Source organism: Thermobia domestica, chromosome 7, assembly GCF_964235325.1.
Source record: "Thermobia domestica chromosome 7, izTheDome1.hap1.1, whole genome shotgun sequence".
In the NCBI taxonomy this organism is placed as follows: domain Eukaryota; kingdom Metazoa; phylum Arthropoda; class Insecta; order Zygentoma; family Lepismatidae; genus Thermobia; species Thermobia domestica.
In genome coordinates, this window is record NC_137460.1 from 176,690,239 (window position 1) to 176,714,088 (window position 23,850).

General features: G+C 35.8%; 1 protein-coding gene across 3 annotated transcripts in view; it reads right to left on the minus strand.

The window, feature by feature from the left end:
• Positions 1–722: 722 nt before the first annotated feature.
• The window catches only part of Trmt6 (tRNA methyltransferase 6 non-catalytic subunit), a 71,510-nt gene continuing 48,382 nt past the window's right edge, over positions 723–23,850 (minus strand). For 2 of the 3 annotated variants that reach the window (XM_081765606.1, XM_081765609.1), the window contains exon 2: positions 723–3,560. In XM_081765606.1, coding sequence (XP_081621732.1) covers positions 1,994–3,382 — 1,389 coding nt within the window. In that variant the 5' untranslated portion in view covers positions 3,383–3,560 and the 3' untranslated portion in view covers positions 723–1,993. The remainder of the gene's footprint in view (positions 3,561–23,850) is intronic. The other variant, XM_081765607.1, reaches the window with a different exon arrangement.

A 23,850-nucleotide genomic window follows, 5' to 3' on the forward strand; every position in this document is an offset into this window, starting at 1 on the left:
TACTCCGTGTTCATACAGCTTGAGAGATACATATGCAAACATGCATAGCGCAATTTCATGGCCAGCACATTGAACACACTTTGTAAGAGGTACTCTGAGTTTCATGTGCTTCTAACTTCAACGGTATTACAGTTATACTGAATCTAATTACACCACTGACTTTCTCTTAAATGTCTAGTGCTTTTTCTAGTATCAGATGACTCTTTTGCCATTTAAACTGTTTGGGCGAGATTCAAAACTGTGGGCAAGATGGTGTCCGTTTACTTGACACGCACCATAAAGCTTCCCCCTCGGCCTAACGTATCCCTACCTACATTTACCCATTGCAGCTATCTACACTCATTTTCATTTTATAAGGGGTGGTAAGGGACTTTTTACAGCTTATAATATACTATATAAGGTATCCTAGGTATATGCATTACTTCTTCAAGTTTGCTTTACGTTGAAATATTGTTTCAATGATTAGTGTTTTAAAAAGTTTCCTTGTTTGAAAGAAAACAAAACTTTCTTACTTCCATTCCAAGTATTTTATTTTACACATCTTAGACTTTCGGGCTTACTTCTTTTATAAATTATGGAAAAGCAAGATAATATCCAACGAATAGACAATGTATTCAGGAATGATACTCTACTAAGAAACATAAATGGGCAATATTGTATGTAATTATTTCAATCTTCAGAACTCGGCAAAATGATTTTTAAGAAATGGAAGAAAACGCAAATACTTGTTAATTGATGATAATTCATTCTGGAGAGAATCTATCGTTTTACATGTGGGAAATTACAAATTTTATTTACATTTGCAGATATCTTCCAATGGAACACTTGCTCTTTACCTCGTATTTTCTCCAACATATACAAAAGATGAGCAACTTTAAATCACTTTGTCATATAAAATAATTTGTAACTTAACACTAAAATGTTAGATTCCAATGTTACTTTTAAACAGCACTTAGTTATCACATCAAATTCATAGAGAGGATACCGACCGATCACAAAATTATAACATTCCTCCAAATGGTGGACTCCACTTTCTTGCCACGTGAGTTTTTTTTTATAACAGTGTTCATCCTGATAATGCTAGGTAGTCGGTCAGCAGTGTGAGTTCGCACGTGATGGGTAAAAACCAAGATTTATCAATTTTTGCTACAGGTCAGACCGTAGGGTCCCGAAGGTGGAAAACGGCAATAGTGGAATGTTCGAGCAAATGTAGAGAAAGTGTGTCACATTGATTGTCAGAGAAACTGTTGGCATATGACATACTTACACGTACGGACTATTCCATTAAATACCACCCCCTCCTCATCCGCGTTCAGCAACGCCATTGACTTGCTTGAGGCAATAAACATATGACTGTCGAGAAGGTGGTCCGCAGTCGCAATTTTTACTCCACTCCGTGGATGATGTGTGTGTGTGTAGCGGAAACCTCACAAGGCACTGCAATATGGCGGTAACAGTGCAGCTTAAAGCGGTGGGTGTACAGTATAAATCATGTTTATATAGTGATAACTAGGTCCCCTGATGGTTATACACAAATGCATGACTGGTGTTCAATATCGGAATTACCTATCTGTCAGGCTGCACATATCCCACCTTACCCGATGGTGATGGTATTTTCCAAGGCGATTATGCACCTAGCCATGTCCTGTGCAGCAACGTTCTCAGGAAAAGTACGACCTCCAGTATCTTCCCATCCTCCCAATTACCCGGGTCAGAACCCTATGGAACATTTGTGGGGCGCCACCGAACGACATATTCTATCTCTCGAGATTCACTACCTGTATCTCGGTAATAAAGAGTGCATTATACATAGCGTGGTTGGCCACATCACCGGATTACTACCAGCACCCCATTCAATCCCTAATGTATGGTAGGAAAAAATGAAAAACTACAGGCAGGTGGTAGTAAATCAGTGATCGGTCGGTGTATAACCATAAACCTCCAGTGAAATTGTTTAATTTAGAAACAAGTTTCAAATATATGAGTTTTATACTTAATTACATTCTTCATCAAGTTCCTGATTGCTTCTTTCTCTTACGTCAACATCTACTAATATACCAGATAAAATAAATCCCCCTCCTCCACTCATTGAGACATCTGGATGAGTTCTATTTGGAAGAACTTGGTAATTTCGTAGCCATGTTTCAGTTATTCTCATACCAACAACATTTCCACGCACTTTTAATGTCAAGTACAGGTCAAGAAGAGGTTCCCGAACAGAACAATATACTGCAAAAGGTCTAGACGGAGCCAAATACGGTAGCAATGATAGAAGGATATTTGTAGGGTGTTCACGTGCCACAATCATTAAACTGTCCACTTTCGACGTCGATAAAAACGCAGATGTTTCTTCTAATTCAAGTTCCCACTTCGGCTTTTTTGATACATCATCCATCTGATCCGAACATTTCCTTTTTCTGTTATCGGTATGATTCGATTCTTCATCTTGCTGTGACGAAACCAGTGTTTCTTCACAGTTATTTTCGTTTGAACTGGCATCATTCCCAATCTCAATATTTTCTTCAGGATCAACACTTTGTAAGTTGTTTTGGTCCTCTACGGTAGACACACTGGAAGTTTCTCCCTGAAGAATTCTTAAAAGCGCGAAAATATTCATACTATACAACCTACACTTTTGTAGCTCTGTAAAATTCATAGCCAGCACTGCTTGCTTCTGAGGAAGATTATTTGGATACACATAAATAACTCTCCCACTATTACCTACTGCTTCTAAAACTGAAGCAACCACCAAACCCTGGCATCCACTTTCATATACAATAAAATTACCCCCACTATGAATATTACATAGGCAAAGTAACTGTGACAAAGAATCCATTCTTAAATTTAATATTTTTACAGGATCCTGTCTGAAGTAAATTTCAGACATTAATCGAATTGTCGGTTTACGAACAATGATATACTCAAAATACTTCCTCTCTTTTTTTTTAAGGTACTTATGTTGGGCATATTGTGTTTTGTTTTTGAAAGTCACACTATTTTCTATCAGTTGTCCAACGATTTGTTGTCCAGACATTCCACTTTCTCTGAAGCCTACTATTTCTTCAGTAGAAAGCAACTGAGATTTGCCATCGTCAAATATATTTCTATTATCACTACCGCTTCCTCCACCTTTTGTTAACTGTTCTGAGAAATACTCAATGCTATCACATTCAGTAAGAGTATAGGTTCTTTTAGAGTTGCCCTTTGCTTCCATTTTGAATGTTCCCCATGCTGGTTTTCCAATAATTGCATCTAACAATACCTGATCTTTGCCAAGCATTACTGCTCGTTTCGAATTCACTTTATGAAGCTTCATGTAATTCTGTCGCTGAATTACAACGTAACTACCACTTTCCACAGCACAGTCAAGCTTCTCAGACATTTTATCGTGTTTAATAACTGAGCTCTACGAAGTATTAGGGATACTCTTCTCCTTAAGTAAAGTATTATTATTCTGTACAAGCTGTAGATTACATTATTCTTGTAATTAGTCCATTTGTGAATCTGGGAACATCCTTAGGAATATAAACTTGAAAGTGTCAGGAAACAAGTCGAACCTGCTAAAGAAAGAAAAAAAAACGTTAATATGTTAATATTCGTTTATATATTTGTGCCTTTTATAATGTTACATAAAGTGAAACTAAGACAATTAAGATGTGGCCAAACAAAGGTGTATCTTACAAAAATGGGTATGTAAAATATGAATTATGTAGTTTCCTTTGCGAAAGTAGTTTATGAAGTTACCTTCCAGAAGATAACAGCATAACATATATTAAACACGAAAATGCACTAACGATCTACATTGTGCCGCTATTAGACTGCTGCGAATGAAAAATGAAATGAAATCTGTAGTTTTTACGTCCCACGATTATGCCGGTTAGGCTAAAGAAGACGGTGATGATGAGAGATGAGTGAAATGGTGAAATGAAGAAAGTGGGAGGAAATGGGTGAATCCCGAGAAAACCCACGAGCACGGTGTCCACCACAAAGTCCACACGGCGCGAGCTGAGATCGAACCAGGGACCCCAAGCACCGAATCTACTACTGAGCCACCGCGCCCCCACTGTTGCGAATGAAATGTCCACTTTGACATCTGGTAGTAAAACCTCCTCAACAATACAAAACAGGGAATAACAAACATTACGCGTTTAACGCCACAAATTCTCTAAGTGTCCAGCGAAACAAGCTGAGATATTAAAACAGGCAGGAGATAAACTTGGAAACGTCGTGTGAAAGTTCACCTTGAAGAATGCATAATTGCGGTTATATATATATATATATATATATATATATATATATATATATATATATATATATGAACTCAAACTAGGGCATTCTGCACAGTAAGCCACAAGAAACACATTACCAGTGATTTTGGGCCAGGATTGGCGATGAAACGCGCCATTCACCATTGGTTTGTCAAAGGGCCTGTGACACATCCATAAGATGTGTGGGCCACAACAACCGATTTTGATGAAACTTGGTAGACTAATAGGACACTTTGCAAAACTAATGCAACTAGCAGGAATTTGTCGAAATAGCTGTAGTTTCTGAGATACAGTCGATTCATTAAAGACGACATTTGTCGTGATATCTCGGGAACGGCTCCACGAGAAACAAGCAAACTTTGCAAGCCATAGTAGATACATAATAGCTTTAAAACGAAATTAAAACGAATTGTCTGCACCTTCGCAGAACTGCGCATAATGCGCATATCTCGAAAACGTGAAGACTGCGATATATTTTTCTCTTGCTTAGTTTGAACTACATGACAAGTATAACATAATGCAAGAAAAAAACTAGACTCAAAGGTGAGTGTTTTCAAGCAATTGAGGTGAAATGATGTTGGAGTGGTCTGCCCCCGGACACCCGCCTCTAGTTACGCACTCTGTCTGGCTTCTCAGTCATACATTTCCATTACATCTGTGTAGAAGTAATATAGTTAACGTTAATAGTCGCCATATTCGGGACGTAGTGATATCAAGTACTGTAAGTCATCAATGTTAGACAACAGTAACACAGTATTAAGAGAACGTAAGGATACACTATCAGGCCTATGGTCGCGGTTTATTGGAACATATCAGTGTGATGCAGGCATCTATGCTTCAAAGAAATGTGCCAAACGTGTAAACGGCTAGACAACGGTTGGATCGTGATCAACATCCAGAACGGTTTCCTAAACCACCTCTCCACCCATAGAAGATGATATTCCCAGCATTGTGGTCTATGGTAGGAATAATACACAGCCCTCCTTAGGAGAAGTAAGACTATCAATGCAGATCGTTACAGTGCTGAATTCCACAACATGCACCGCAAACTTGTCCGCACGTATCCATCAATGGACAATCATTGTGTTCTTATGTTCGACTACAATGTTTGCGTATATGTCGCACAAAGGACTGTGCAGGCTTCCATGAATTGCAGTAGGAAGCTACCAGGACGGCCGAGTTCTGCTCGAATAAAAAGGCTTAGTGATGTACCTACTATTCCTGCTCAGGCCTTTTGTTACCAAACAAGTTCACCTGATCTCTCTTCCACTACCAAATCTCTTCACTGACCATCACCATCTCGATCACTTATTGGAAGAGAAGACCTTCCCTCAAGATTGGACAGAGAAACATGCGGTAGAAAACTTCTTTGCATTGCGGACGGCAGCTATCCTAATTAACTCAGTATCGTAGTTTTTCTTCTTTTTCTTTCTTTCTTTGGAAATGACGCATCTGAAGTGGACATTTCATTCGCACGGACCTAGTACTAAGTTATTAGAGTACAGAAGACTAAGCGTAAAAATTCTTTTTCAGCTTACTCTTCCGCGAGAAGAATATTTCTTATGCATTTAATTAACCACGTTAACTTTAACTTGAAACGAAATAACTGAGGAAGGAACAACACAAGTGAAAATTTAGTAGTAGATGTGTAGCTGTATATAGAAATTATTTTAAAAATAGCGTCATTCCTTATTTTATTTTTATTTTACTTATTTATTTTCCTGCTAATATCTGACTGGAAAATCTGGCTTCCATTTTTATTTATTTAAAACTTCTACATTAGCAATTCTAGATTCAGGTGTTTTAAAATATTTATTTGAAAACAAAGATCGTATTGGCAGTGACAACAGTCATATATAAATCATCTCTCTCATGTATCAAAGTTTTTTAATAAACCTTAGTTTGGATTAACAGAAAAACAATCCAACCTTAATTTGGATTGTATTTAAAATATCACAGAATATAGACGTCGTCAACTAGATTGTTTATCCAACAGTTACAACACCCCATAATATTTTTTTTTCTAAATCCATTTACTTTCAACAAAATGATGGCGGCATTTCGTTCTACTGCATGTTACTTCTCAAACTATAAATTTCTCTTTACATCTTTAGCTAAGCTTTTGCTCTAGCCGTATATTTCTGACAAACATTATAGCCCTTTCCTGAAACCATCGAAAACACACACACATACACACAATCGCCTTCTTGCGGAAGGAATAAGTTGATATAATAATTTTCACAGTCTTTCATTCGCGCACATAACCATGTACAGCATTAAGAATTTTGCAGAAATTAGCCCTAAACTAATATTGAGCATGATAGAACTGCATAGAAATTTACCATCTTGCAAAGAAATTGATGTGTATATACATACTTGGAAAAGGAAAATTAAGTTTGTCATCCCTACATAATGTAAATGCATTTTGAAACCAAGCATTCTCTAACATAAACCATTACTCAACCACAAGCTACATTAATATTAACTTTCTCTAAATATGTAGTTCTACAATGTTTGGCCATTTTTTTTTTTTTTTTTTTTTAATTACAACCTTTCTATAGCATTTATTTGACTTAAAGACAAGGAAACAACAGTAAAGAACAAAAGTAATAGGTAAATTGAGTCTTCTTTTAAGAAACTTCCCTAAAGGAAGAATATGAAGATTTGGAAAAGTGGGCCATTTAATGCTTACAAAATGGAATACAAAGAAGTAATTAATGTTTCATAACCGTTCGCATACAGAAAGTGGACTTATCTATAAAAGTCTTACTTTACTGAGATTTCAAAATAGTTACGGTAGGGACTTTCACCTTACTCGGTTGGAATACAACCAAAATTCTACTTAAATGCTTTTTACAACTCAAATTCATTTATATTTTGGTTTATGTTTTTAGCAGAGTTTTACATTTAATACCTATGAAAGAGACACTGGAATTAATTTTTCTCAGCTTAAGAGTGATTTTATAGTTCTGTGCATTTAGACAGATTTTGGGACAAACCTGTACAAAAATAATAATAAAGCGAAACCACTTAGGTTAGGTTCAGAGTTTGAAAAGCCCGTTTAAAAACACCCACCTGACCCATATGGGTTTTCAGGTTTAATTGGGCTCTTTTCGAAATATTTTAATGTCTTTGGGGTAAAAGTGTTAAAATGTGATTTATATTTCAAGTTTGTCAGTGTTACAACTTGCAACTATTTTCTATTCATTGCTGTTTTGGAAAAATGGCCGCAATTTTGAAATTTTACATTGGATCGCCGAGAAAATCTATGCAGCAAATTTAGAATGTCTCGTGATTCTACCCTCAAAATTTCAACTTAAAAGTTCGAAAATTGCACCCGGTAGCGTGGATACCCGCTATTTTGAAATTTTACTTTGGATCACCGCCAAAATATATACAGCTAATTTATAGTGTCTCGTGATTTTGCTCTGAAAATTTCAACTTATAAGACCGAAAATTGCGCTTTGCACCGTGGATACCCGCTATTTTGGCGGCCATTTTGAAATTTTGTGTTGGTATGTAGCCAAAATCTATACAGGAAATTTAGAGTGCCTCATGCTTTTATCCTGCAAATTTAAACTTAAAAGACCGAAAGTTGTACCCTGTGGTACAGGCAGACAAACGAACAAAGGTAGATCGAGTCATCCCAGGAACCTCGCCTCAACGACGTTTGCCAAATATGAATACCAATTAATCTATTAAATTATATTAATTTAAAACAGTTATAATTTATGTTTTATAAAATAAATGTTTCAAAATGTCTTATATGAAATAAATACTTTCCAGCGTAAAATAAATGGTTTTATGGTTGAAGTGCACTTCCAACACTTTCAGCGTTCAATTACGGGAATTTCCCGAGCAAGACGGTTCTTTCCCGAAAATTAATTTCAAACAATTACCAAAGATATAGTTCATATTTTAGTCCCCGTAGGAAGAACCTACTTTCAAATCACACTTTTGCTTCTTACTACAGTCTTCAGACAGCCTAGAAGACAAGGTTATACTAATTGCTGCATCATCCATAGAAGCAGGAGCTTGGCTTAAAGCTTTACCTTCGTTCCCTCTAGACCTTCATCAGTAATAAGAGTTTTCGAATAGCAGTTGCGTTACGGTTGGGAGCAAATATTTGTGAAGCTCATAAATGCCAGGCATGTAAGAATCCAGTAGATGAAAAGGGACCGTATGGGCTCTCTTGCATAAAATGTATCGGAATATATCCCCGCCACTCTAGTATCAATGCCATTATAATGAGCAGTGGCGGCTGGTACTATATGTTGCATGGTTGTGCAACCGGATATTTCTTTAATACTAAAGATATTTTTAAGTATTAAAGTAGTGTATCAGTAAAAAATAAGCCTTTGCTCTTGAGCGCAAAACAGTATTGATGCATTTCTAAAAAAATTAATTTAAAAAAACTGAAAGAAAGAGAGTGATATACAAATCCAGTGGCAGCAAGCGTTGCCACTCGAAGCAGTAACATTGAGCATATGGCAGCGAGCTCCTATCTCTTAGCATGAGGAAGTGGATTTATTCTTGCATCGCTGCTATCCTCCCGTATTACGCGTTTCCAGTTGCTATTTCGTTGCAACTGGTATATAGTCAGCTTCTGTAGTAGTTACGAATTCCTCCGTTTGGCAGCGCTTGACTCAATTGATAGATTGATTGAGATATAGACGCTTGGAAGAAAGAAGTTAGGACCAAACAGAAACTCGCAAAGAGCAAATACGCGTCTGGTGGTATCAGGGGCGGATTTAAGCTGAATATTTGGGGGAGGGTAGTCGTTCGAAGTCAATAGATTTTATTTTACATTTATAATACAAAGGTAAAAATTCTTAGGATAGATTTTATTTTTAAAATAAAAAATATCCTATTCTGGGGCAGAAGGGAGGCGATCGAGACTCGAAGAAGAGAATGTCTTACCATTGGTCTAATTCCTAGCTGTGTGTCGCTCGTGCACATAATCCCGTGTTTAATTTCCGGCGGAGAGCATAAAAAATTAATTTCAAATTATTCACTTTCAATACTTATCTGTCTTCTTTAGCCTAAATTGCTGGAATGTTAAACTATTATTTTTTTTTTTTTCAATTTCGAAGGAAAAAATCTTATATTTCATGCTTCTTTATAATAGAACAGCAGACAAAAATACGTAGTTACTGAAAATGAACTCTTTGTCCCTTATATTCATACAAAGAAATGCTAACAAAATGCATATTGTCGGAGGAGAGAGGTGTTTCTGTACCTTAAAGAAAATAAAGCGGAAAATATCTGCAGTAGCGATGCTTTCTATTCAGAAAAACTTGACGAGCAGCATTTCAGATTTCAATGAAGTCATAGAAGAATTTGAAGCTCGAAAAGAACGAAGAAAGACCTTCCGTTTTAAAATAATGCATAATTTATTTAATTAAGTAATTTTGTTTAACTGTGTACATGAATATATGCAATTTTCTTGCTTTTTTTCTTCTTTTTCGGTTAACGATATCATTCATGACTTACAGCACATGCTATATATTCGATTTATCTCTTGTTCAATAACATGAACGTAGAAGTTTTTATATATAAATAGTGTATAAACGAACATTGATAGTGGTTGTTTGAAAAAAAAGGAAATAATTTATATATTAAATCAATATTAGAGAATACACTTTAATCAATAAATATACAAATGGAGCTTATAAGGACTTTCCTCTTCATATTTCCTGAATATTTTTTGGATAAGACTCAAGAATGCTGGGGGGAGGGAAACACTTGCGCGTAACTACATACCTTTGATAATGCAACACTGCAACCGGTATTTCTACAGACCACGAAGTGCTACTGATAATGAGAGCTCTCATTTCAGCAGGTACAGTGCGCGGCATAGAAATCGATACACAAATTCTTGACAAGTTTTCTTATGCATCCAGAAATACATGTCTCAATCGATCAGTTGCTTCTAGTATTCAATCCAACTCCTCCACCTTTTCTTGTCTAAAGCAGTGTGTGTGACGTAGTACAGTCCGCGGCTTAGAAATTGTTACAAAAATTCTAAATCCAAATTAATAACAAACTCTTGCCCCGTTTTCTTATGCAATCCAGAAATACATGTCTCGATCGATTAGTTATTTCTTGTCTTCAATCCAACTCCCTCCCTCCTCCACCTCTCCTTGTCTAAAGCAGTGTGTGTGACGTAGTACACTCTTTCCATTAAGACGAAAAAAAAAAAAAAACAGGAATCAACTTTACAATGTTATAGCTCTAAAACAGCCTTTTTCATTCGTTTGTTCTGAAATATCTTTTAAGAGCCTATTTTTTTTTTTAAAAAAAAGTCATACAATCTTCCCATAGCTTCATTAATACCTTTAGTTTCATTCTTTCCCTTCTTTAAAGACTGCAAGCTAGTAACATGCTCTAAGAAATCTATGGAAATTGCTAATAACGGCAGTAAGTTTTGTGCTTCCTAAAGTCTGTAATGCACGCACAGAGCTCGAGAATATCTACTGACAGAAATGAGTGTTATTCAATGATCCATTTCATTTCTTTTCAGTAATTGCAAGCAAATGTTCCAAGACAGTCATTTGGGCAGGACAGGAGGGTGTAATTTCCCCTCCCTTGAGCTTCATAAATACATATTGTTTGAGCAAATATATAGTAATACACTAATAAAAAAGTGAAAATTTTTTGTCGGCGGAGACTCCCCCCCCCCCCCTCTTACCCGGAATAAAATCTAAAATGACGCTGCTTTTAGCAACAAACCTATAGAGTTACGATAGCACATTGCTAGAGAGCTTACATTTGGTTTCAAGAGTCGAAGGTTTGATCTCAAGCCATATGAGTTCCTGGGCGACATTGAGAGAGAGATTGAAATATGGAGAGAGAGAGGAATGATTTATATACACAGATTTAGAACTGGGGGAAAATGATCGGACAGCATTCGTATTATGACGAAAATTGTGATTTTGTGATACAGAAGAAGAGAGGGTTTCGAACTGCGAGGATCACATTAGGCAGTTGTCGAATTAAGGTGGAGAACACTTTTGAGAGCATCAGATGATTAAAAATGGAGAGAAAGATCTTGAGAACTGAGGAATTAAGAATTTAAAAAATCTGCAGCTTCCGAGACGGGTTTCGAACCTTGTAGTTATCGAACCATGACTTTATCCATTCTGCTACGGAGAACTCTGTACTCATGCACATACGTTTCCTTTAGCTACGTTGAACGCTAACTTAATGGAATATTCCAAAAGTTGACTTGGTGGATGCGTTGTTCTAATAGAATATAAACCTCTTGTAACTTAGTTACAATGTGCATAATGAACTTCTTCTTGTTCAGAACACCTTTTAGGGCAGTAAAATTTGTTATTATTGTTAATTAGGTTACATTTGATAGAACCATCTGATAAAGTAGTGCCAAACCCTGTGCGTCATTGGCTGTTAGGTGAATGGTTAAGGTAAGTTACACCTACGTGTATAGTCCGAGCTTCGAATCAAGACCATTCTTATTATTTTCTTTGAGCTACGCTCATACTGTGCATTCCACAAGTTCAATTTCGAATGTAGTCTGGTCACCTACTTTAATTCGAAATTATTTTCAAATATGATATTTGTTATTACATGCGTTTCTTTAACTTGCGATGTTTCAAACTTGATATTAAATCTTACAACCTTAATGCAACTAATTTCCCTATGGCATATCATCATGAATGTTTGCACAACGACGACAGTCAGGCGTTAATACAAAATTTAGTTCTTACTGTAATAAATGTAATATATTTAGAGAGTTTGATTCAGAAAAAAACGTACAGTGCAACACTGACTCTTGGACGAATTTCAAACGAATTTACTATACTTATAAATTACCATCACAACAATCTACTGTGGGGGCTAAGACAATGAAACCATTCCAGGGAGGGAAAGGGGTATAAGTAAAAAAAAAAAAAAAAAAGTAATAGAATACGAAAAATATTGGTGTCAAATTCATAGTTTTCTGATTCGACGAGATGAATAGTGGTTACCAGATGGCACTCCTCACTTGTTTGTAGCCTTGCATAAATGGAAAATTGTTTTAAAAGTATATTTTACATTCAAGTATGATTGTTTAAAAAAAAAAGCTTGTCCTTCAACATTATGTTTTATAATTATTTTCTATTGTATTTCTTATTTATAATAACGTATTTTCCATATATATTGTATTCTATGTTATACGTTTCTTAATTACATTTTACGTCTTACATTTGAAGAGGAGCTTATGACAATTCAGAGTAGCAGGGACATACACAGAATGCAGGCCTTGGCAATCCAGAGCTCCTGCCCCACGAAATCACTACTTTTCTGTAAATTATATCTAATTTTAGAGATGATGATAGACATTTTAGTAAAACATGCCCTCAAAAAGCCTTGTCTACGACCCTGCAAAGCAGTGAAAATTTTAAAAAGTGAGCAGTTAGTAATGTTTCCCCAGAAGTTATATCTCCGATTTTTCCGAGTGTGATATCAGTATCTGTGCATTATCACTTTTCACCCGCAGTGTATTGAAACGTACTAATAAGGAACAGTTCTGAAGTCTTCACTGGTTCCCCCTATGACCTCATGCCGATAGGGTCAACCTTGGACATATCCACATCTGAAATATCACGTTTTATTTCAGTGATTCCGAAAACTATCCATTCGACACAAATATAGGATATTTTCGATTCTTTTTGCCTGTCACTCTCCCATTGTCAACTCTATGCCAACCAAGGCTTGATTTGGACTTACACAGCATCCGCAGTGTCGCTATTCATCTTTGCACATGAATTCGACACTAATATCGTTGGTATTTGACGTCTTTTACATGTCATCTTCACCTCTTGGTAGGGGTGGTTTCAGTGTCTCGCCCCCATAACTATGGAGAAATTTCAACCAACGTAAGTATAATTATAAATTACCATTTGAAAAATAAGTGTACAGGTGATCTTTTTCGGAGAGGAATTCGTTAACTACTTTTTCGATATCAATGTATTGCCTTTTTTGCTTTCCATGGTAAAAATTGCCAAAGGGCTCAACTTCATCTGCACAATTGTGCTATGAATATAGGTTTTAGTGATTTCATTCACTGAATGCTCGCTTAGATGCTCTCGTCACAGGGAAAGTGAGATACAGTTATAAAAGAAAAATGAAATGAAATATTTAAGTTTTACGTCTCACGTTTATATTGATTACGCTAATGGTGACATTGATGCTGAGAAATGAATGAAATCGTGGAATGAAGAAGTGGGAGCGAACGGGAGAAACTCGAGAAAACTCATGCACACAGTGTTTGTCCATAATAAAGTTCATTCGGCGCTAGCGGGGATCGAACCAAGGACCCCATACACCATAGGTAAAGTTATAAAAGAATAGGCGTCTAAACAAATACGGAACATTACTATCAATGAGAGTTATATAAGATTAGCTCTTTAGCTATTTCATTCTAATGTAAACTTTCAATCAATCTTGTTCTTCATTACTGTTCGAAAACGTAAAGTTGTTGCTGCAAGGACGTGATAAATCTTTTCAGTAGACTTCACAGTCTATAGCTCCTTCACAACTTCTGTTTCATTTAAGGCTGAAGTAGTTGCATTTTAGACATTGAGGAAAAAGTGTGAAATTATATAAACACCTCCAAAGTGGTATTACGAAACTTCAGTGGGCTCCTTTTCGCTGTAGGACTCCCTCACCACACTACCATTAGTTACGCCGGGTGCATGATACAGTTTCGCTCTTTTAGGAATATTTTCTAAGGCAGTACATTTTTTTTTCTGCTGTGTGAACTGAGTTGTATTTGTTAGAACTGTTTCTTAAAGGAGACGAAAGATCATATACTCAAACACAAATCATGCCTTTCAAAGCTCTAATGGAAAACGAAACGAATCGTCGTATACAGGTTACGTTTTTGAAGAGAAAAAGAGCAAAACATTGATTGCACAAACGTATAATGGTATCATTTGCATGCAAATTTATAACTTATAAAACGTGTTGGCTTGTTAGATGAGGGGTTAGTAAACGGGATTCTTCAGCTGGTGGTCCTACCTTCGAATCTCGTCCATTCTTGTTGCGTTTTTCTTTTAGCTACACTGAATTTGTGCATTCCAGATTTTCAAGCTTGAACCAAATTTAATACCAGTTAGTGAATTAAAAGTAGCTGACATTTTCAAATACGAGACATTATTACATGCTTTTCATTAGCTTACAGTACTCAACTTTGATATCAACTCTTCCATCCTTCATTTAACTCATTTCTTGACTGTGTTGTTACAAAATTCATGAATCCTGACGGAAAAATTGCTTTACCAATTAACGGTGACTGCTTTGAAAGCAAGTGCAAAATATTAAATTAATTAAATGTCGTGAATTAAATGTCATATCTGTAGTTTGGTGTGGAGAAGAAACAAACTTGTGAACCAAAGGTTTAAGAACAACTCAAGTTATTAATATAAACTTTCCCGAAGATTATTCACTTATATCATCATAAAAGAAATACGAAAGATGTTCTGAAACGAAATACAACATACAACTTTGCAAGCGGAGGCAAAGAAACCTAACGTAACAAGACTAAAGACGATTTATTTACGGCGTAGTGATCGTGGTTGAGTGGTCAAGGCATTCGATTAGTAATCTTGAGGTTCGTGGTTCGAATCCGCATCGGGCACTTTTTTTACTTTAGGATTTTTGATGGCGATTGATCGACGATGACACACGTTTTATTATATTCAGATATTTCAATACTCGGATGTTTCAATACTTGAACTATAAAATCTTCAGGGATAATGATAGTAATAATAATACTTATTATTATCTCGTAGAAGATTAAAAATCTAGGAGCTAATTATCGCTCCGGTCATACCGTTACAATCAGAAAAGTGACATTTGGCAAGAATATTTCTGTTTTGTTTAATGTTGCCCACGAGAAGAGAAATTTCTCATCTTGTTTCTAAAACAAACAAAATAACATGAGAATTAACATTTTACATTCGAGACGGGATAAGGGTAACTCAAATTATCATGTCGCTTTAGAGATGAGAATCGAGACGAGATGAAAAGTATCGTAAACATTTCTCGTCTTGTTACGATTCTCGAAATAGTGCATGTCCATTGTTTAAGTAACAATTGCTCTGTAGACTGAATCTTATAAGCTTTTTGTTACTTTGTATTTTACAGCTCATTGAATTATGGTCTGTGTAGGTATTTTTTTAGCAAAGCTTTTGTACTTACATCTGCATATCCTTAAAATTAGTATATTATGTGCCTTACTGTTGAGTGATATTCAATTATTTCTATTACAGTTATTTTTCTTAGAACATACAGTAGAACACTTTCTACATGAAACGTTAGTGGAAAGCTTTTGTTTAAAATGTGGGTAGTTGCAGAGGTGTATCTTGAAGGTACGGAAACCCTTCTCCGAAATCCCTATGTTTAAGTAAGTTTTTCCAAATTTTAGACCTACTTTAAAACTTTTAGTACCATTATTATTATTATTATTATTATTATTATTATTATTATTATTATTACTGAATATTTGACACCTAAATATTACGTCTTATTCCAATGCAAATAAGCATACTGAAGTTAAGAAAAATCAAAAGAAATTTGTTGGACCCTCTATAAGGATGAATTGCCTTATAAGAGATACTTTGGAAGGAAAAGAGGTGGAAAAGGAAGGTGTCAGCTACTGGAAAATATGAAAATTGAACCTTTAAATGCCTTAACAGAAACTAAGTAGGATTTGTCTTCATCACGATAAATAGTAACGCCCTTTCTTTGGGTAAAAGACATTGGATTAAGTTTTCGTTATATTGATATTTTAACAAAATATATATACAAAAAATTAGTTCGTATTTACCAACTTTGGTTGAACGAATATATGGGACATGTTGGAAATGACGAGAAATATTATTATAATTTTTAGTAAGAGTGGAAGAACTTAGAAACAGTTCCGCAATGTCGTTTCAGACAAATTTATGACTCATACTAGACCTTAAGGATAACCGTTTTGTATTCATAAATTGTTTGCGAAACACGCGAAGTGTTCAGAGAGTAGGAATCGAGAGTGTAGACTGTGGCGTCATGTTAGTTTTCCCCCTGTGAAGGAAGTCGTTTCAACTCTAACTTGTAAGAACGAGAGAAATTGACTATGTTTTAAGTTATTATACATCAGAAATATCAACTTTGTAAATTATAAAATATTTCGGAATTTCGTCGGAGGGACTCGAACCGCGGACCCCTGACTCACGAAACGACTGCTCAAGCCACTACCCTAAGACTGCTCTTCTAAGTAAAAGTCAAGAAACACTCGTCTATATAACAAATTGCAAACGTTTATGATTGCAATATTTTATTAACGATGAAACACTGATTTCGGAGATGATAAAACACTACAGTCCACAGAATTTGTAATTTAAAAAAAAAAAAAAACAAAGTAGCTCCGTAACTTACCTCTATTATATTCGGTTATTCTCGTTTTACATTTATTTCCAGTCACGTTCAACGACAGGGACACGAACACAAATACATCGAGGACATTTAATATTTCAAAGGTTCTCCCATCGGGAATCGAAACTGAGACCCCGCCAACTGAACTATCTGATGGGTGGGGTGCCTGGTTCGTTCTCAAGGCAAGTAAACTTGAGACGGACAACATCGTGCTCGTGGGTCTTCTCGGGACACTTCCACTTTCTCATTCTACCAATTTGTCCATCATAGTTCACTTGCTTTAATCATAGTCTTCCTCAACCTAACATGCATAATCGTGGGACATTAATCGTAAAGATTACATTTTCTAGCTGTTAACCCAAACCAATCCGAATCAAAAAGCAGTTGCATATTATTGCTCATTAAAATGTTTTCACAAAAAATATGTAGAAAAAAACGGGGAATCGTAATCGTGTTTCGTTTTAGCTGAAGGTATTATGAGTCTGCTGTTTCACTTTGTAATGGAATTACGATTGTGCAGTTATCCTGTATCACATAGTGTCTGATAAAGCCAAAGAGTTAGTTGGCGAAACTGGATCACGTGTTGAGTTTTAACGAAAATATATAGTTTTGCTCAGCAAATAATTAGTTTATATTTAATTATAACAAAGCAAAGCTTCTACTTAAAGAAAATAACAAATTATTTTATTCCTATTTCTCAAATACAAGTTTCAATAGGAACTGCGGCCTAACAGTTTAGGAAATTGCAGCGACAAAGTGTAGTGCGGTGGCCCTCACCTTTTATAAAAATCAAGGCTATAACTTCTCCCTACTCCTTGTTTATCAAAGCAGAATTCTGTCTTTAATATTACACAAGGCGATAATTTTAACATTTTCATTACCGTTTCTGTTGTTCTCTTAAGGTTTAGTTCACAAGCATTAAGCATTATTTTTATAATCATGCATCAAATTAAGCAATCATGTTGTAATTTTCAGCCGCGGTCGTGAGATTTATAATCAATAAAATCCTACTGGTGGTTTTCATTGCATCTAAATCAGAGACATAGCCAAGATATATATTTAGGGATTTCGACTTTATACTGAAAATAAAAAGAGTTATCGAACATACATTACACTGTGAGTTACAATCCTCGCCTTACTAATGTATTTCCAAAGTCCTGACACGTTTGGTGGTGACGTCGCCGGGAATCTATCTTGAAGCAGCTTTGAAAATTAGTATTATATACGATATATACGGTATACTTGTATATCCTTCAGATTAAAGAGAAAAACACTGTCAACGTTTAACACTGGTCCCTTACAGTGTGGAGCGGAAACAGCTGGAGCGATTGGAATAAATCCGAGATTTTAGATTGAAAACCTTCTATTTCCAACAACTTTCCTTTTTCTGTTGTATCGTTATCATAACAAAGTTCCGGTCTTTTGATGTACTCAGTATACTAGACCAGTGATCTGCAACCGGCGTACCGCGCCGCCAGAGTGTCAGGCAAGGTGAATAAATGTGATGCAAAGTTTTACACATCGTAAGAAATTACTTTTTAAGTTATTATTATTGTTATTCAAGTCTATTATTATTCCAGTTACTATGCTTCATACGCTTGTACAGTATTTCGTTCTCTGTCGTATTTTATTCTCTATATATTAATTTGATGTAAATTTAATAGGGAATGATAGGAGAACAATAGAAAGAAATGCAGAGATCTTATTAAACGCTTGCAGGGACATGGGTTTAGAAGTAAATGCAGAGAAAACTAAATACATGGAAGTGCGTCGGGACCGTAATACGGCAAATTATGGATGCGTCAAAATATTAAATAATACTTTTGATAAACTGGATACTTTCAAATATCTAGGATCAGTATTAACAGAGGAAAATCATATTCACGAAGAAATTAAATGTCGACTAAAAGCAGGGAATTCGTGTTACTATTCGGTTCAAAGTCGCGAATTCTATCGAGGAATCTGAAGCTTAAAATATACCAAACGATAATCATGCCTGTTGTTCTGTATGGTTGCGAAACATGGTCGCTTACTCTGAGGGAAGAACATAGACTGAAAGTATTTGAGAACAAGATCCTGAGACGAATATTCGGACCCAAGAGGAACAGGAATGGGGAATGGCGGAAACTTCATAACGAGGAACTACATAATTTATACGGGTTTACCCAACATTGTTAGGGTCATCAAGTCTAGGAGGCTTAGGTAGGCGGGTCATGTAGCTAGAATGGAAGAAAGTAGAAACGCTTTCAAAGTCTTGACTGGAAGACCAATCGGAAAACGACCATTAGGAAGACCTAGGCGCAGATGGGAGGACAATATTAAGATGGATCTCGCAGAGATTGGAATACAAAGTAGAAACTGGATGCAGTTAGCTAAGGATAGAAGTCAGTGGAAAGCTTTTGTGAACGCGGCATTGAACCTCCGGGTTCCATAGGCCATAGAGTTAGCTAGCTAGTTAGTTATATATTAATTTCATCGTATGTTGGAACAAAAAACGAAGACGTTTATGACTGCTACGCAGTGACGACACTAGAAGGGACCAGGGGGACGGGCGCCTTCCGATCACATCGGGTCCGCCTTCTGTCCTCGTGACTCCCCCCCTACTCCCGCATGCTGTATTATCATACAGCAGTTTTTCGGTACACAAAAATATAACTGGATTTCCAAAAATGTATCTGCCTATTCACACAGGCATCCCTCCCCCAAGAAAGTAAAGCTCGTGTCGTCACTGCTCCAACGGTGCGTGTTTCGCAAAAAAGTACAGAAAGATAATTATAAGTAGAGATGCAAGGGCTGGGAAAAAAACCGGCTTTTTTGGAAAAAAACTAGGTTTTTTCTGCTTCGCTTTTTTGCTTGGGAAATTTTGGGCTTTTTTCAAAATTCTGCTTTAAATTGATAAAGCAGACTTTGTTTCGCTTCTCGATAACACAAAAAGTCATTTAATTACTGGTTGATGCGGATAATAATATAAAACCTCGAAAATAAACCATGAATTTCGAAAAGATATTTCAAACAATTTTACTTCAACATATTCACATTATGAATTGCAAAGGATTAACCAATGTATATAATAAGAATTCTTTAACCTCCTATGTACAAAAGTAAGCAGGGTTGGCAAGAACCATGGTTGTTTTTGAAAATGCCAAAAAACCCTTTTTGGGGGAAGTTTAAACCAGTTTTTTTTTTTTGTTTTGTTTTGTTTTGTTTAAACCAGGTTTTCTGATTTAGATATTTTGCTTTATGTATTTATATTACATATTCACAGAAATGAGTTTGTTTCGCCTTGGTGCTATTATGCAACAACGGGGTTATGTTGGAAGAGGTCCCATAAACTTAAAGAAGTCCGGTCAGTAAATTTCTTAAATTGAGAAACTCTCGCCCTAGCCATCGGGAAAATCCCGTCATTACTTTAAATGTAAAAAAATAACGGGAAAATCCTGTTATTGCTTTGCATGTAAATTTTAAAGGTCAAAGTATCATAACCAGTATGCTAAAACTGAGGTATTAAATTACAAATTTAGTATGTAGATATCATTGAAAGTTCAATCCAAGCTAATGTTGGAAGCTACGTAGGCAATCGATAAATTTTGCCAATTGCTATCAATATATTTAAGCAACGTTGGCTTCTTTATAAAACAGGCATTCACGCATGCAGAAATATATAATTTGGTTTCGTTTCGTATGTTTAGGCTTAACATCCTTACGTAATACCGAGGTTATCAAGGAGAGGGCTTTCGCTTAAAGTGACATCCGAACCGCTACTTGGTTTATGCATGAAAGAAGGGTTGTGGTTCGACCGAGGATCGAACATGAGACACCTTGATTAAAAGCTGAAAAGTAATAAAACTAATGCAGATGGTTTGATATGTGGAAACGTCACCATGAAGTTCACACGATTCGCATTTTTCGTTCTTTTTATTTTTTGGTTTAAACCAGTTATTTTATTTATTTTTTTTAAAGCTGGTGTAAACCAGCCAACCCTAAAAGTAAACACTTCTTTAAAAAAAATACACAAATAACTAACAAAATTGTATGTAGTATTTTTATTTCAAAATATTCCATACCCTCTTTTTGAAACAAAATAAAATTAAAATAAAACATAAGAGAAATACTTAGATTTATATGATACAGTTAAAGGCTGCACATCTAGAGCTTTTGGTTCTGTATATTCTTGTAATTCTACAGTTAAGTTTTATATAACCACTGTCACGGTTTACCCAATCTTCAAGTTTTCTGAATTTTTAACAAGAGGGAATCAACATATCATTACGGACCCCCCGCCCCCCCCCCCAAAAAGCACTACGAAATATAATTGAGTTAAGCTAAATACAACTGCACAACAAACATGACTGAGTGGTTAGCTTTTGCGCTTTTATCGAGAAGTCCGGGATTCAACCCAGCATTCGACCATTCTGACAAAGCTTTTCTTCATTCCATCTGTGAATGTAGAAATAGTGCGTGTACTGTGAGCTGGCTGACTTCCTTTCTTATTGCTGTTAAATCGTTATTATTACAAATTACCAGCAGTGACGGTTTTGCGAAGGTTAGGGGAGCGGTCTTTCGGACTGAAGCCTGTTCCTCAAAGTTACGGAATGTTTAAAACAAACGAAATATCTATTAGTTATGTATTTATTCATAAACTTTAAGCTCCCGTCAAATAGAAATTACGAATGTTTAGAAAAACTAAACATTAGTAAGAAAAACCCCTCCCAAAATACTTTTTTTCTAAATCCGCCACTGATTCTCAGTATAAAATGATCTTCAAGGTTGTATCTGGAAGATTATTGCTAAACATATAAATGAAACGAAATATTAATTATGCCTGTACTCATAAACTTCAAGCACCTCCCAAATAAAATTAGGACATTTTAGAAAACGAAACCATCAGAGAAACCCCTCCCAAAGTACTTTTCTAAATCCGCTACTGATTATTTGTGTAAATTAGTATTCAAGATTGTATCCGGAAAATTATTGCTAAATCATTACACAGCTACAGTATAACAGAAATGTAGAAGTACGGTTTGACGGATATATTGAAAAACGTACGCTTTGACGGATATATAGAAAAACGTAAGTTTAACTTTTGCGCTAGAAGTTAGAGTACTAAACTCTTAGAAATAAAACACGGATGACAAACTAAAATGATCTAGAGAAGAAAAAATTGTCGATAACTCAAAAGTTAAAATAAAGTTAAATAGCCTCTAAAATTGCCCTCAAATACTACATTCTTCATCTAAGCTTTAATTCGTATAACATGTGCTCCATCCATCTTGATGGTGAATTTCAGAGCGAAATATGGCATTTAGGTCATGGAATTCTTATCTAACCATAGAACATACTATAAGAAAGCTATTTGGATAGAAAAATAATGAAAATGAAAAAAGCCAAAATTTCAAAATTTCCAAAATTATCGTTTTTTCCCAAAAAAGCCGGCTTTTTATGTGAAAAAAACATCGATTCAAAAAAGCCGGCTTTTTTGCATCTCTAATTATAAGATATCCGAACTTACCGTTAAGACCAATAGATCACACACAACAGCTGAAACGTTGTTTAACGCTACTTGTAAAAAGATGGTGAAAATAGTCTTAGGCTCAGCTAACAGTGAAATTCCAAACTTTCTCTCTCAGCCGACAATCAGTCTCCGAGTTCGTTTTCAGCTAGGTAAGGGCACGAAAGATACAATTTTGTTATTTCACGGACTCAGTGAACTCTAGTTCGTAGAAGGGCCTATAACAGAGGCCAGATGTTGCATTGATGTCATTCTCCGTTATGTTCGTTTGTTTCTTGAAGCTATCGGTCCAAAATTTCGTTTTATGAATGTTAATGCTTGTCCGCATCGTACAGCTGCCGTGGCCATCCTCCTTGAAGAAGAGGATATTCATTAAATCTGATGGCCAGCGTATTCCTTGGAGTTCAACTTATAGAGCATGCTTGGGATGCTCTAGAGAGACGTGTTGTCGAGCGTATACTTTCACCAAGTACTCTTCCAGACTTTCGACAAACTCTCACGGAAGAGTGACAGGCCCTGCAACAAGAACTGCTTGCCAATCGTTTCCAGTATGCTACGTCGATGTCAGTAGTGCGTTTCAATTCGAGGAGAGCATATTCCATACTGAGTCCTGCATATGAATGCTCTACTGTCCTAGTCTTTTTTGCATTCTGGACATGAGGTTCGATGTAAGATAAGGTTTCCTTAAATATTGGCAGTATTTGATACACTGTTTTAGTAAAGTCATTCCATGAACAAAATGACTATAGTGTTACCTCATGTATGCTATTGCTGACCCTAACCGACATTCATGAAACCTGGTATATGAGGGTCCCTTTAAGTTTGGGGCACGAATGTATTATTTACCTTACAACTTTCTAAAAGGATTAAAAATTTGGTGTGTACATGAAAAAGTAAAAATGAAAGCATGCATTAAATACATACGTACACATAAAGGTAAACACAACTGTTAAAATAATGTCCCATACAAAATGATATGGATGCAAGATTTAACCTTACAGAAATAAAACAGTAAAGAATGTCTTGTAATCATGCTACAATTGCTTTAAATCCAAGTGTTACGGTTACTGTAATCTATGTCAAAAGCTTCATGTTGTAATATACTTTATGAATGCCATGTTTCAGTGGTGAGCAGGGACGTCATTTCAGATCATGTTAGATTTTAGCGATAAGGGGTGGAGCAAGATCGTTCATCGACATATATAGTATATTAGTATACGATTTATTAAATGGTCTGTATTTGTAAAAACTAGAAGTGACCCTCTATGCCCTCCCAAAATGTCGTTCCTGGTGGTGAGAATTTTTTTGTCTTCTAAGTCCGCAATTTTTTTACGAAGCTTAAATTTTGATAAAGTCACTTAAAAATTTGGCTTTCTTAATAGATACCATTTATTATTATTTTCGTTTACATGTTATTAATGACCAGAGTAGACTTAGTCTCCTCTTAAGAATATAGAACAGAGTAGAACAATGAATATTTATAGAACACTCGTATTCATGATACGAAGCTAAATCTGCTGATACTTCAGTTGATTAAGGTTCCTGTGCCCTCCCCCTTGTCCGAGCACTTCGTCTTTTCGCCACCAGATGCTCACTTTTTCATTTAGCAATCACTGCTGGCACCTCTACTGGGAAGAACTGAAAGAT